At 36.3% G+C, this 15,923-nt stretch overlaps 1 protein-coding gene across 1 annotated transcript in view; it reads right to left on the reverse strand.

The window, feature by feature from the left end:
• Window positions 1–6,611: 6,611 nt before the first annotated feature.
• Window positions 6,612–15,923, reverse strand: part of gstcd (glutathione S-transferase, C-terminal domain containing) — a 59,477-nt gene continuing 50,165 nt past the window's right edge. The window contains exons 10-12 of the mRNA XM_065295357.2: window positions 13,985–14,015; window positions 9,760–9,829; window positions 6,612–6,897 (exon numbers count right to left, since the gene is read on the reverse strand). Coding sequence (XP_065151429.2) covers window positions 6,758–6,897; window positions 9,760–9,829; window positions 13,985–14,015 — 241 coding nt within the window. The 3' untranslated portion in view covers window positions 6,612–6,757. The remainder of the gene's footprint in view (window positions 6,898–9,759; window positions 9,830–13,984; window positions 14,016–15,923) is intronic.

A 15,923-nucleotide genomic window follows, 5' to 3' on the forward strand; every position in this document is an offset into this window, starting at 1 on the left:
AGGGCACATTGCACAGCGTGTTATTACATTTCAACTCTTCAACGTTTTCATTGGGTGAACACTTAAACACAAGTATCCCAGACCAAATCTATATCTGGGGCTATATGTTCATCTTCTACACTTTAAGAAAAGTGGTGCAGTAAGAAAATTACAATGTAGGGCCATTACACTGTGCAGTGGAGTCTGAGATATTGGAAAGCCATACTTGGACAGTAAATGTGCACGTTATATTTGGCTACGTTCACATTGCGAGCCAAAGTACCCGATCTTATATTCTGCCCCTTTAGGTGATATTGTTTATATAACTTTTCAAATACAGTGTGACTTAAACGCTGATACCCTTTCATTTATTAATAGCATTATTGTAATTGATCATCATTAGCTTGATGACACCATCATTAAGTTTAGCTTTTCTTTATCTTTAATGTTTTAAAACAAATGCAATTTTGACAGGATTGACTCAATTTACAAAAACATATCTGATGAGAAATAAGCCACATTTGAACACAGACACAGCATGCATTACACTAAAACTAGTTGGAAGCTGATGTGTCCATTAGATCGCTCAAAGCTCAAGGTCAGGTTGGACACAAAACATCCAACAAATGCAGGGCATGAATACAATGTTCCTATTTATTTTCTGAATGAAAAGCAGAAGGTACACTGCAAAAAATTATTTTCAAGAATTTTTTTTTAAGTATTTTTGTCTTGTTTTCTGAAAAAAATATCTAAAAATTCTTAAGTTAAGATGCTTTTTCTTGATGAGCAAAACGACCCAAGAAAATAAGTCTAGGTTTTAGACCAAAAAAAATCAAATTTAAGTGATTTTGTGCATAAAACAAGCAAAGAAAAATCTGCAAATGGGGTAAGCAAAAAATCTTGAAAATTTTTCTTAAACACTAAATTCAAGAAAAATGCAAAAACAAATTGCTTACCCCATTGGCAATTTTTTTACTTGTTTTATGCACAAAATCACTTAAATGTGATATTTTTGGTCTAAAAACTAGACTTAATTTCTTGGGTCATTTTGCTCATCAAGAAAAAGCATCTTAATTTAAAAATGTGTAGATGTTTTACTGAAAACAAGACAAAAATACTAAGAATATTTTTTCTTGAAAATCAATTTTGCAGTGTATATGTAGGGTTAGGTGCACATACAGTACAGTATTTATATTGAAGACGAATATTTAAAGATTCAGTGCTATGGCAGCAAGTACCTTCACTGTAAAAAATGAGTTGTTGCACTGTAAAAAGTGTTTCTGTGTCTTAGTAGATTTAACAAAAATAAAAGGAGTAAACTGCGTAAAATTTTTGAATTCTTTTTTTATCAAAATATGAGTTAAAATAACATAATAATTTGAGTAATTCTAAATTAACATATTGAGTAAATTCAACTTTATTTTATCATGTACAGTATAATCCACTTAAATTTGTAAGAAGGAAATTAACTTAAACATTTTGTGTTGAAACTAATGATTTTATTATTAAACATAACTAACTAGGCAGTTGACTATTTAAATTAAGTCTGTGTATAATATGCTGATATTTTTTACATTGGTTGTACTTAATTTATTTGCTTTTTTAAATGCTACTTAATATTTCCGGATTCATTGAAATCCATATCATTAAAGGACAAGTTCGGTATTTTAGACTTAAAGCCCTGTTTTCAGATTGTTTATGGTGAAATAGAACGGTTTTGACTGAAATTTCGACATTTTCGGCTGCCCTGAGAATTTTCGCGTGTTTGTGTTTCAGCTCAGACCTCTACAATGGGTTTAATGGTGCACTGGAACAATCCTTCCTAAAATGCATTAAACTTTCGTTTACAAAGACGTGAAACTCACCGAGTGGTCAGGGGTGTTCACTGATATGCTCACACAAAAATCGCTCCAAAAGACGCATTCCAACAGCTGTTTTATCGTAGTTTTTACCAACTCCATTGACATGTATTAGATGTGCTGTGAGGTACGGTATTACTCCGCGCCGGGAACTTTGTTTCTATTCTTGCAATTGGCAAAGGCGGATTAGCGCCACCACCTGGGCTGGAGTGTTTATTATTCAAGCTCTAAGCGGAAGAATGTATGGGTGTGAGGCGTTTGGAAAAATAGGTCCACAAGTTAACAACGAATGCTAAAAAGGCTGTTGGAAAGCATCTTTTGCAGCGATTTTTGTGTGAGCATATCAGTGAACACCCCTGACCACTCGGTAAGTTTCACGTCTTTGTAAACGAAAGTTTAATGCATTTTAGGAAGGATTGTTCCAGTGCACCATTAAACCCATTGTAGAGGTCTGAGCTGAAACACAAACACGCGAAAATCCTCAGGGAAGCCGAAAATGTCGAAATTTCAGTCAAAACCATTCTATTTGACCATAAACAATCTGAAAACAGGGCTTTAAGTCCAAAATACCGAACTTGTCCTTTAAGTTGTCCTTACTCAAAATATCAGTTATACACTTACAAAAAGTAGTGGGAAATGTTTCCTTAAATTTATTGAGTTAGATCCAAGGAACAGTTTTAACAGTGTGGATCAACTTAAAATTGTTAGTTGACTCAAAAAAATGATTGTTAAATAAACTTACTTTAAGTTGAACCAAAAAAATAGTTTTTTTACAGTGTGTATGAAAAGTTAGCATTTTTAAAGCAAAATGCATATAAATAATTTTGTGATGACCTGGGGGGCGGCAGAGGTTCAGTGGTTCATGTAGGTTGTCTACAAACTGGAAGGTTGGTGGTGGTTCAATGCCCGGCTCCACCTGACGCAGTGTCGAGGTGTCCTTGAGCAAGACACCTAACCCCAGCTGCTCCCGATGAGCTGGATGGCGCCTTGCATGGCTGACACCGCCGTCGGTGTATAAATGTGAGGCAACTTGTAAAGCTCTTTGGATGGCCATAGGTCTGTTAAAAGCGCTATATAAATGCAGTCCATTTACCACTTATCATTCTAAAAAGTATCAAGACCAATTAAAAAATTATATATATTCCTTTCTTCTTTCAGTTTTAGGCTTTTCATTAAAAAAAAATGCTGGGTTATTTTCAAAAAAGCATTGGGACGAGCACAGCCAGCAAAGGAGTCAGTTTGTCATCAAGAAAGAAAAAGAAACGTGTTGCGCAGGTGTATTGTCTATCCAGGCGAGTACGCACTATGCACTATTTCATGATGTGTCAGGAAAGACACGGTCACTCTAAATTCATGGAGACATCCACGGCCTGTATGAATGGTGACACTGGAGAAATCTCATTTTCAACCTCTTCAGAACTGAAGAGCCCGACGCGCTTTCTGATTAGGTTTTGTCACAGATGAATTTAAGGCGGATTGGCGCCCGATTCGCTCATGAATTCTTCTGACTGCCACAGGTGAAATTGCACGTCGCTTCCTACGAAATTTCAAATGAAATCCCTGAAAGTCAAGAGGGAAACTAGATAAACTAAAGGAGATGCCACGGCACAGTCTGTATCAGAACGTCATTTTTTTTTTTTGGCATATAGATTTATCTATTTTTTTTACTTCTTCACAGACTATGATTAGTGTTGTGGTAAGCATGTGATGGACTGCAGATAAAAAATAATTTAATGCAGAAAATGTGAGTGGGTTATGGGCGGTGCAGTCAAAAGATGACAGAATGCCTGAATCTATCCTTTTAAATCAACTTTACAATGCAAATTAAGTGATATCTACACCTTCCGGCAAAAATGTTCATGTGCAATTAATGAAACGCAGCAAGAGCAAATGTTATGAGTAAATTATGGATAAAAGAGCGCGTCTTCTATTTATAATGTGTCTCCTACAAGTGCTGTATATTACAAAAGTATGTGACTGAATATTTGGAGCAATAGACAACAATACATTGTGTGGGTCAAAATTATAAATCTTTATGCCAGAAATCATTAGGATAATAAGTAAAGATCATGCTTCTTAAATATATATATCATACTGTTAATATATTAAACATGTATTTCATAAGTAATATCTGGTGCTAAAGACTTCATGAGCACAACTTTTTGGTTTTGAGTTTGATTAATTATATTTTCAACACAAACAACACACACATTTCTGCTACAAATGACAATTTGAAGTTTTTTTCTAGTTCTTACCATTCTTGGATAATTACACCAAATGTGACAGAAGTGCAAATGTTACAACTTACCCCATAGGTGGGGTTCATTGTAACAGGCAGGGGGTTAGTTGTAACATTTGCTAAAAATTAAGTTTGCAGGCAAATATTTCAATACTAGTTTGTCTTTATGCTTGAAGTGGATATTGTTTATATATCTGTCTATAATAGACAGCTATCCACACTGTATTCATTCATCCAGCCAGCCCTTTTCTAACAATAGTTCAATTATAAAAATATATGAGAAAAAGCAACACAATTGTGACAAAACATTTTTTATATGTGACCCAGTCTGTATTAATCATACTATAGTTTCAAAAATCAAGTCTGAGATAATGTGCATCAAAGTCTGATTTTAGCCATTCATTTCATTATGATTTCAATCTTTGACGTGATCTTATTCAATCAATATTAAAGATATGAACAAAAATAAATTTGACACATGATTTTTGATAAGACAGGCACATTTATTTTGTTGGCAGCCAGCAATCATTCGTGGTTAGCCTATTTAAAACAACGACAAAAATTACGCTAAGGTTAGCGGTTTTCATATCATAAGTAGGGGTTAGTAGTAACACAGCGTTACAATTAACCCCACTGGGTCAAAATATTTTCAAGCCCACCAAAAAAGTTGCTAAGAGCTGCAGACACATTTCAAAACGATGCTATGTTTTAGTCAACAAGACACTGATTAATATAGAAACCGAAAAAAACATATGATTAAAAAATTTACTTACATGCCACCAAAACACTCGTTCATCAACAACTCTTTGAAAAAACATGATACATTTCCAATAATTTGCGGGAGATCGTCTTTTGGCAGCGTGAAAAAACAAAACGCTCAACATTGTGCAACAATAAAAACAGTCTGTGTTACAACTAACCCCGTGTTCGTTTTTGCCCCGCGCACCCCTACTTTCGAGGTACTAATATGAACTCTTCAGCGGTACTTTTAAAAAGGTTACTGCCCCAATTTTTATTTTTTTGACGGTGTATATTACACATATACAGCACAGGCTTGCCACATCACTGCAATACTATTTTTAAGGGCTCTTCGGTTTACTTCTTACACCGTGTCCTAACCTGACACGATGCAATATTGATTCCAGCTATGGGCAATTTGTCTCTCAATAGCGGAAAAGGGGTGTGGCATGATGCAATCAATCACAAATCACAGCCAATCAGAACAATTTAGCTCTGTTTGAGTTTTGTTTTTGCTCTCTCACACTGCAGCTGAGGAGCGCACACATACAGAGACGCATCCCTTTGCTTTCTATGGTGCAACTTGAGGTATTTGTTATATATTTCTGTATAATTAAACCTAAAAAAATAAGGCTTCTAACCAACAGCACTACTTTGTATAACTTAATATGTTTTGTTTAATTAAAATGTTACATTTTAGAACAGTTTTTGTCATAAATTTTCTTTGGGGGGGCCGCGAAGGAATGCATCGTACACAAGGGGGGCTGCACGCGAAAAAAGTTTGAGAACCACTGGTTTAACGTATGCAATTTTTTTCAGTTTTGCCTCTGCAATGCTTTTGCATTATTGCCAAATTTGGGCAGATTTTGGATGTTGACAAACAATTCTGTAAACAAAAGACAGGGATGGATCAATGTTCTTATTCCATAATCATCACAATCCATTTACATCCATGTTTTTCATGTACACTTGGCCAGGGCCCAGAGCCGTCCTTGGGAAAAGAAATGTTTCCCATTGAAATGATTCCAGCACTTTGGAGGATGCCCTGTCTCCATCCTTTCACACTCAGATAGATTGGCTCTGCTGGCAGAATTCAGATGAGCTTTGCTTCCCGAGGCTTAAAGGTTGCACAGTTCCTCATAGTAGAGAAGCACTTCGCCTGTACGGTATAATCACAGGTGTTACGGTCCGCAACTAGCAAACCCCAGGCCTATTTTATGGATTTAAAACAAAGCCGAGTAAACCCTAGAGAATTGTTTTAATATCTAAGTACTGTAGCATCTAGATGAATCTTCTGCGCTGACATTTTCTTGAGTCGCAGCCTGATTAAATATTCATAACCGCATTCAGATTAATCCACCCATGCGCCGTTTCATAAATATTAACCCCTCCGATCCTCCTGACCCTTGACTCGAGGGATTCGAGATAAATACCTGCCGTTGTTTACTTCTGATTCTTTTAATCAAATATTTCCAAGACAAAGCGGCTCGGAAATGTTACGCAGGTTTTCTTGCGAGAGAGAAGAGCAGATTACAATGAATAATTTTACATCTGTAATAACTGTTGAAAAGCGGCTCTTCCAAAGGCACTTTTGTCTCTGCATAATACACGATAACGTGGTAGAGAGGGTGCAAAGGGCTTTTAACATCATTTTGTGTCTTTAAATTGCAAATAAAATTTGAAGCCATGTTTAATTTATTGAGGGGGAGGGCGATTTGTGTGTACTCGGGGCAATGCGTCAATCGCTGTGCCGCTGATCATTAAAAAGTTCATGAAAAAACTACTAATTGTACAAGTAAATTGAACCATGATTTATTCAGCATTGCATGTCTGTTTCTGTGTGATAGAAATACATGTGTTTAAAAAAAACAATTCATAAAAAGTTACTAAATTAAAAACTCGACAGACTGAAAGGTTTAGGTTTCGCTGTTTCAATTGCACTCTATCTTGCAGGTTTTCCCACCAGCATATTGTTTTTTGGGGAGCAGCCCTCAGGGACCATGGTCATCACCTTGACAGAATACCCATGAGTCTCAGCGGCCCAGCTGCGGTCCAGGTCTACCAGTCCCATACAGCATTTACCTGGTGATTGGAGAAAAATAACGCAAGATAAAGTTTAGAAAACTGCTTTTAATATAAAACAGTATTATTTTTATTATATTAAATAATTTTAAAATAGAACACTAGATAATAGTGTATAAAAATGTACTAGTATAGATAATAGTTTAATTAAAAAAATGTATACAGTACTGTGCGCAAAAGTCTTAGGACACCACCAAGTCTTAGGTCCCATGCCACAATTAGATTAGTTGTTTTTGCAATGTTATAGTGATCATCTAATATTATTTTTCAGTCTCTTTAATAGAATACATCCAGAAAATCCAGGAAATTATTATTATTATTATTATTAAAAATTTTATAAATATGTAAAAAGTTTTTAGGGTAAACTCCTCTTCCACTTGAGCAATAGCAGGAAACTGCAGGATTTCTTAAACCTAAATAAAATGAAATCCTAATTTCTAATTTTAAAGAAATAAGTATTTTTACTTAATTCTGCTCAAAAACACATAAGATGTGTAAACACTGACGATGCCTAAAGAAGACATTTAGTCCTGAAAATGTAATTTAATAAAAAAAATGTTAAAAAAAAATTCTTTTAATTTTATACATTTATTATATTTCCTGTATTTTCTGTTTGTATCCTAATAAAATAGATAGAAAAATCTAGATGGACATTAAAACGTCTAAAACAACAAGTTGCACAGTACTGTATATCAAATAATGTAATAAAAATATATTATTTTAAACACTCAATATAATTTTATTACTTAAATAATAAAAAAAATTTAGAAAATAAAATAGTATGAAATATACTAAATATATTTAATAATATAATAAATATATTATTTTTATTTTTATTTAATATCATTTTAATGTTTGCTATTATTCTTTTTTGTAGTACTTTAACATAAAATCTTTCAAATAAAAAAAAATGTTTGATTTAATTTCCCATAAATTGTCTAAAGATTAAAAGTGGGGCACATGAAGTAGGGGAAAGCACCTCCTGATTTTACAGGATTGTAAATACAACACAAAGTTTGGTTCATTTATATGTTATTTATTTAGAGTATCTAGTGCAACAGCGTCCAATGTTGCCAAACGCTATTTACAGTATATATGTCCACCAAAGTATGTTTTTAAACAAGTTTACACTAAAACTAAAGTTTAAAAAAGATGCACAGAATTCAACATCTTTAGTAGTGCAGGCAGAAGTGAGTATGGCTCGTAAAACTTGCATTTGACGCAATGTCCCTGTTTTGAATTCACCTTTTGCCAACTACGCTCTTATCCCTTTTCCTATCACACATTGCTTCGAAAAGGCATTTCTTAATTTTTTTTGTATATAAAGTGGAAATAAGTGCATAATGAGTGTTAATTAAGAATAAAAGTATTTATTGGGTAGGGTTAGGGGTCAGTGTAGGGAGGGCTTTGATGTCCAACTTACAAACACTGAAATATTCCCTAAGGCCGAAACAGTTCAAACGCCGTGCATGTTTTGATCATCGTACTGAATCTGATCTCTAACAAAAGTCCTTCACAAAAAAGCAATTATCTCAGTCTTTGCTCAAATTTATTTTTTAATAAACCTACCCATATTTAAAAGATGATAATAATACGAATGAAGATAGGATGAAACTTTATTTTTTTAAATCAGAGAGTCTGTACTTTCATTTGATATATTGTATGTTTATATATTTAAAGAAGAACATTTTCTGGAACGAGTTAATAATTGTAATAAATATTATCATTTACACTATGTTATTATGTAATGTACAAAGGTGCAAATAGCACTGCCAATATAAAGTATAGTAAGTTGCGAAGGCGGCACCCATGCCCTCATCACAACTCTCTCTCCCAAACCCTGCAGCGATCTTCAAGTACAAAGACCTGTCTAAAGTGAATGATACAAACAGACACTCAAAAGTAAGACTTTAAACTAATTATTATTAATTCAGAGAGGATATTAAAAATTTACAGTGGTCCAGACCTCAGTGACGTCATAGCTGGGTACGGCCATACAACACAGCTCCCCAACCTAAAACATCTTTCTGTGCCCCTGGTTCAAAATCACTCAAACAAATGTATTTCGACAGTAAGTGTGCAATTTCACAAAATGTTTAATGGGAAACTTCTTACAAAATGGTATTGCTTTTAGAGGTCACTCTGAAATGATGATAAGAAGCACTAAAATCTTAAATGAGCGCTTTTTTGAAAATAAATGTGATCTCATCAGGCTGTAATTAACATCTAAACTCTGGGTGAAAGCCTGTGCAGCAATCTTGGGTGTGAATGGCATCAGCTCTGGTTAACATGTGTTTTGTGAAGATGTTGAGAGCCTGTCATCTCTGCAGTTATAAATGTAGAGACGGCAGCTGTGTGAGATTTATGCAAGAGCGCGATGAGATTGTGTGGAGTGAAAAGTTTGGTGGAAAATGAGGTCAAAAAGAGGACAGAGCCGATTGAGCAGACACTTCTGATCTCGTTTCCCCGTTTAAGTGTTTTTAACTTTGAGAACTGCAACTGATTTCCAATCTTTACCAAACCAAAATCCTTGTAAATAAACCATAAATGTCACCTGTGAAGAAAGTAATGCATTTTGCAGCGTGTCCAGATTTCCACCATTTAAAAAAAAAGTGTTTCAGGAAGTTGTGTAAAGCCAGCCAATCAGATAAGAGCTTTCTAAATTATCTTGATTAGATAATTGCATTAATGAGAAATTTAACAGGTGTTCCTAATAATCCTTTAGGTGAGTGTATATTTAAAAAGGTTTTGTGTCCCACCGGCGGTTCCGCAGAGTTAAAGGGGTTAAAGGTCATTTTCATTTTTTAAGGAAATACAGACAAGTGTTAACTCTCTAACAAAATGTATAAAACCTAAACTCACCAATTAATCTCCGTTCCAGTGGTAAACTGACAGCTGTCTGGTCCGCGAACCTGCACAAGATCATGTGCTCCTGAGAAAACCAAACAGCATATGTCAACAAAATAAGCATTTGCAGGCACGGCAATAAACAGACTTGCATAACCGAACAAACGAAAACAAATGCATGGCGCACGGCTCAGCAAGTGTAAATTGCTGAGCAATATCAATACATCAGATCATTAGGGTACTAGTGAGGGAACGATACATTTATCAACAGCCGTAACTCCAGACAGAAAAAACAATTCCGTATCAATCAATGCACAGGCGACTGTAATTGCGTTTGTGGCGCGGAAAAACAGCGAAATAGCTTCTGTTCTTTTCAAATGATGACTTGAGGCACCATTATTCTGCATTAACTGAATAAAACTGCTGCTGATGGAAGGGAACGTAACTGCTTGCCAGATTGATTCTTGCTATCAAGTTTAGTCCTTTAGGCTAATAGCTGTGATCAATGCTATTACTCCAGTCTAATGTTTCCAAAATATGCTTCAGTACGGTACAGCGTTTCTACAACATGTTTAGTGTTTGTGCCGATGGCTCATGGAGAACTGCTGAATCGATTATTTTGTCAACCTTGTTCAATTTTCAACATATTAAACTGAAATCGAATTAGATTATTGGATTAAACAGATTTGTTTGTATGTTATTCCAATTATTTGTGACCCTGTCTGTAAAATCTTGGTTAGTCTCAATCTAATTATGAGATTTGGAGCATTTAAGTTTGATTTCACACTGAAATCCAACTCTCAATATGGCCGCTGTGGTGACGGAAGTCCCGCCTTCCAGTTAAAATAACCAATCATCAATCGATAAAGACTCTCTGGGGGAGGGGCTCGATATGGAGTCATGTGGTATTTGGGTTCTGGCTTGAGGGTATACAGCTACGGTAAAATCTTGCGAGATGTTGGGTTTAGGGTTAGGTTTGGGGGTAGGATTAGGATGAAAAACAGAGGTTCTGCTTGATAGGATTCAGGTACTAAATGCCGTGAAATGTTGGGTTTAGGATAGGGCTTCATAATTATGACAAAAATCATAATTGTCGATTATTCACCTTAATATTGCAATTGCGATTATTGTTGATTCATAGATTTTACACTCAATTTTTTTATGTTTTATAACTTTCTGTGCTATTATCCAAAACTAAAAAATATAATGTAAATAACAAATAATTATGGGAGTTATGTTGTTAGTAAAAATATCCCAAATGAATAGCTAAAGGACATGTCAACTTACCAAATTTAAAATCTCTGATTCACCACTGTAATGAGCACAAATGGACAGCTGTAATTGGGCTTTTGACAATTATGTAATTATTTTAACCGTATTTGTAGTCTCGATTAGTTTTTTTATTAATTGTGCAGCCCTAGTTTGGGGTTAGGTTTGGTGGAAGGATAAGGATGAAAACAGCGCTCAACTGGTGAGATTTCACGAGATTTTGGCCATAGCTGTATACCTTCTAGCCACGACCAGGTGCTTGCAAACCTGTGCACATGCGCAGTAGCTAAACAACCTAAAAAAAATGTTTTTAGCGCAATTTGGTACAGTTGACGTCAAGTTTAATTGTTGGTCAAAAATGTGTCTTTTAATTGTGATTTCAGCATGTGATTTTGGAGATAGCTGTCTTTCCCTATTCAAGTAGATAGGACTTCTATGATTGAAGTAACTGCGATGATAAAAACATACAAACTTTTTATTCTTTTTGGATCAGTGGATGCTTCAGTGTTTTATAAGTTGGATAGGAGTGCCACCTAGTGCATAATAGCGGAAATATTGATTGCCGTAAAAACTCGTCATTGGCAGGGAGCATTTTCTCATAATTGATGAGAAAACTCGTCAATAGCGGGGAAGGTGTTAAAGTCAATAAAATTTCTATAAAAAACTTTTTTGCAATATTGTGGTATTTTTATACAAATGACTCATCTGTGAGCTTCGTTATTTAAAAAAAATAATGTCCCCGCGAGAGGGTGGGGCCCAGGACCCAACTTCCAACGATCCAATAAATTCTCGATGGACAAATTCAAATCTTACTAGGATTTAAAGTCAGTGATGTGTTTAAATACCTATATACCTAAAAGTATGAGCAATAGTTATAGTGATGCATTCCTTAGCAACCGCCACTAATTAAATGTCTTCTGGGTTTAGATCTGTGCCCATGGGGTACACAACTCTCTTATAGTCTGAATGCGGGTGTTCAGATGATTTGAGAAGCAGGGGCCATCAGCGTAGCGGGCGAGAGGCAGAATCTGAAGGGACACTGATGAAGGTGAGATACGTCTGATTAACCTCATCCATTACTCGTGCTTCTCCTGCCACTCCAGACGTTCCACCAGCACATAGAGATAAGACTAGAAAAATGCACAAACGACCGTAGTGGGCAGCCTATTCCCAGGAATGCCATATTTGTGCAGCTGGGATGGTTTTAACTTAAGAAAATCAACGATGAAGAACAAAAACAAACATAATTGAAGGATCGAATTATGGAAAGACTGTTGAAAGATTGTAGGATTATGATATAATGTGTTTATAGTATCATTTTATCAAAACTGTTATGGACAGTTTTTTAGGGACAAATCTAACATTATAGATATTTTACTCATTTACATTTGTGGCCCTAGACCACAAAACCAGCTATTTAAATTGAGATTCATAAATACAGCTTTACATTGATATATGGTTTGTTCGAATATGACAATATTTGGCAAAGATACGATAACGATTTAACTGTGCAAAAAATTCTAAATAATTTGAGAAAAGCACACATATTATAAACGAAAAGTTTTATTTTAGTGCTCCTCTACTGGCTTACTGCTGAAATGACCTTGTGGACTGAAAAGGGCAAGTAGTAAGCTTTTACATAAACCAAACTTAAATCCCAAGGGAACGGGTTAGCAAAGCGAAGTTTGTTGGCAAGTTTCTGGCCAAATTTAATCACAATTTTGCTACATCCACTTACAAAAATAAAGTTTTGATACATTTACAGTAGGAAATTTACAAAATATGTTCATGGCACATGATCTTTACATGATATACTAATGAGTTTTGGCATTAAAGAAAACCCATGCTGTGTATTTTTGGCTTTTTGTACAAATATACCTATGCGACTTATGACCAGGTCCAAGATCACATTTATGCAAAGAGGACCTAGTAACATTGCCGCAACATTTACGGAATGCGTCCTGTATTAACAAAAGACAGGAACAATGCTAAAAGGGGGCGTGTCTTAGTGAGGTTGCGTGTGTCATCGCAACAACAAGGTATCGTTCAGCTCTTTGACACTGTGCTTTAATATGCACATAAACATTTATGATGAAAACTGTTTGCAAATTGAAATGAAGCAAAGATCATGAACCTTGTCACTGTCCACACTGAAACTATGATTGTTCGGCAGCTTAATAAACAGCACATCATGCGCTTGATTATGATCGAATCAGAAATTGAATACACAGCCGTGCTTTCTCAAGAAAGACAAGTGCACGACTGCAAACACAATAAACATCATGTGTCTACAGGATCTTTACGGGATGTGTGGGAACCATAGACTGTAAAAAATATGGACGTAGTCTCCTTGACGTTGGCGGAGCCTCGCGTCACTTGCGGATAACCGAAAATGGGTAAAGAGGTGGGGCGTGGGTGGAGCTAAGGTGGCTGGTTGCTGAAACCACGCCCACCTAGCTTGAGAGCAGTGGCAGTTCAGCCGTCACGCGAGTCGCCACGCCTTTAATTATGCCGAACTTTAAGGCTTAATTTAAACGGATGACTTACAAAAAATATAAAAAAAATTATACTGTAAAGTTGGGCATTTTAACATGGGGGTCTATGGGAATTGACTCCCTTTTGGAGCCTGCCTCAAGCGGCCAGTTGATGAATTGCAGTTTAAGTACTTCCGTATCGGCTTCATCAGAGTGAACGCACATACAGACTCTGGAAAATCACCGGTAGTGTGAATTAACCAAAACCCCTGACAAGTCCCGGTTGTTAGCTTCTGATATTGGTCTGATCAGAGGTATCCAATAGTTTTTAAAAAATCCCCACATGACCAACACTGATACAGTCACTGATATTTCTTCCGTTCATACTATAGTCATGACCAAAATAGGTCAAAAACAAAATGTGCTTGAATGAGGTGGTGTGACATCATCAGACACGTGAAGGTGATAATGAAACGGAGTGAAAGTGGGACACTAACCTTATAGCTCAAAGTCTCAGCAAACCTCGCACTGTAGAGAGAAACAGAGGGAGGAAAACTTAATAAACTCGCAAAAATGAAATGGGATGCATTAACAAAATATAAAAAAGGATATCAGTGATACACACCATTACGTTAACACTAACTATATTAGCGTCCACACCCGCTTGTACGCCACAGTTCTTGCGCAAATCACTAATCCGTTAATGGCATAACTAACATTATAGATATCATTTGATTAAAAACTATGCAATTGTTTACATGTCACTAAACGTTTAAATATGCTGTTATTGTTGCATTTACAGCGGCTATAACTGACAGATGTGTGCAAATGTTTGATAGGCTGTCAATGGTTTATCGTTTATCATTCAGAAGGTAAGGTAATGTAAGGTACGGTAAGGTTTACTTTATTGTACTCATGGAAAATTTGTCTTGGGCTCACGAATACAGCCACTGCATTGTCGAACAAACACATTACATAATGACAATGAAGAAAAATACAAATTTACGAGCAAAAAAATAAAAGTTTTTGTGATGTGAACTACTCCATTCTCTTTAATATTTAATATATTTTTATAGTTATAGTTAGGGATGGGCCGATGATGCTTGCTATGCTTTTCAATGAATTACGGTGAAATGCAGCTACATCCAAAAGCCAGGGGGCGCTGTCATGCAGAAACTCAATATGGGCTGCAGAAGAAGAACCATACACACGCAGCTATGACACGCATCTCCAGGAAATGGCTTAATGATATATTTATATTCCTATTCTTGAAACCTTTTAGGTATTTTCATGATAATAAAAAAATATGTATAATATTGTTTGACGAGTGTTGCTTTTCAAATACATGTTATAAACGACTCAAACTAACAGTGATTTCAGATTTATAAGGACTTATGGTACATTCACACAAGGCGAAAGTGTTATCGCTTGACGGAAGGCTTGTCTGAAGCGTGGCCAACAGCCAATCACAGTGGCTGCAAAACATGCTCCGGTCTTGCATAAACGAAATTGGCTGGCCGCGCTAAGTTATTTGCATAAGGCGATCTGATTGGCTGACGCATCTGTTGGCACTTGAAAAGTTGAAAAATGTTCAACTTCTGTGACAGATCCACAATTCAGTTTAGCAATGCATGACATCACCCATTAAAAGTGTTATGCAGGGTTTACACCATACACGGTAAAGGCGGCATGATTTACATGTCAATGGAAAGACGCGATTAGGCTTTCTGTGGCGCATTCCGCCCAAAATGAGCATTGCCGCGGGAAACACGCAAGTTGAAAAATCTGAACTTCGGCAGATTTCCGTGGCGCGGTAACCAATCAGGACCTTGCTGTAGTAGTGACGTGATTACAGGAAGCAAGCGGAGTCTCAGAAGCCCCACCCATGACACAAATTTTCGTGTGAATGTCTCGTATGACTAGAATTTCACATGCGGCTTTCACGCCTGAATGAAGCGAGTAAACTTAAATGTTCAAGGTATAATAAGTGCATATCGGCATTTATTGTCCCATCCCCAGTTATTGTCCATAATGTGAACAGCCCTTAAGTCAGTGATTCTGAAACTTGTCAGCGTGCACCATCCTTGTGTAGTACGCATCCCTTCGTGACATAGGGCCCTATTTTAACGATCTGAAACGCAAGTGCGAAGCGCAACGCGCAAGTGAGTTTGTGGGCGGATCTTGGGCGCTGTTGCTATTTTACCGGCATGAGAAATAACTCTTGCGCCGGGCACAAATCAATAAGGGGTTTGTCTGAAGTAGGTTCATCATTCATAGGTGTGGTTTGGGCGTAACGTCAAATAAACCAATCAGAACGCTATCCAACATTCCCTTTAAACGCAAGGGCGCAAGTTCCATGGCGGGTTGCTATTATTATGACGGATTTACCAGGCGCACGCCAGGAGCAGTTCACAGCCGAGGAGACCGACGTTCTTG

This window comes from Paramisgurnus dabryanus, chromosome 4 (assembly GCF_030506205.2).
Source record: "Paramisgurnus dabryanus chromosome 4, PD_genome_1.1, whole genome shotgun sequence".
Lineage (NCBI taxonomy): Eukaryota > Metazoa > Chordata > Actinopteri > Cypriniformes > Cobitidae > Paramisgurnus > Paramisgurnus dabryanus.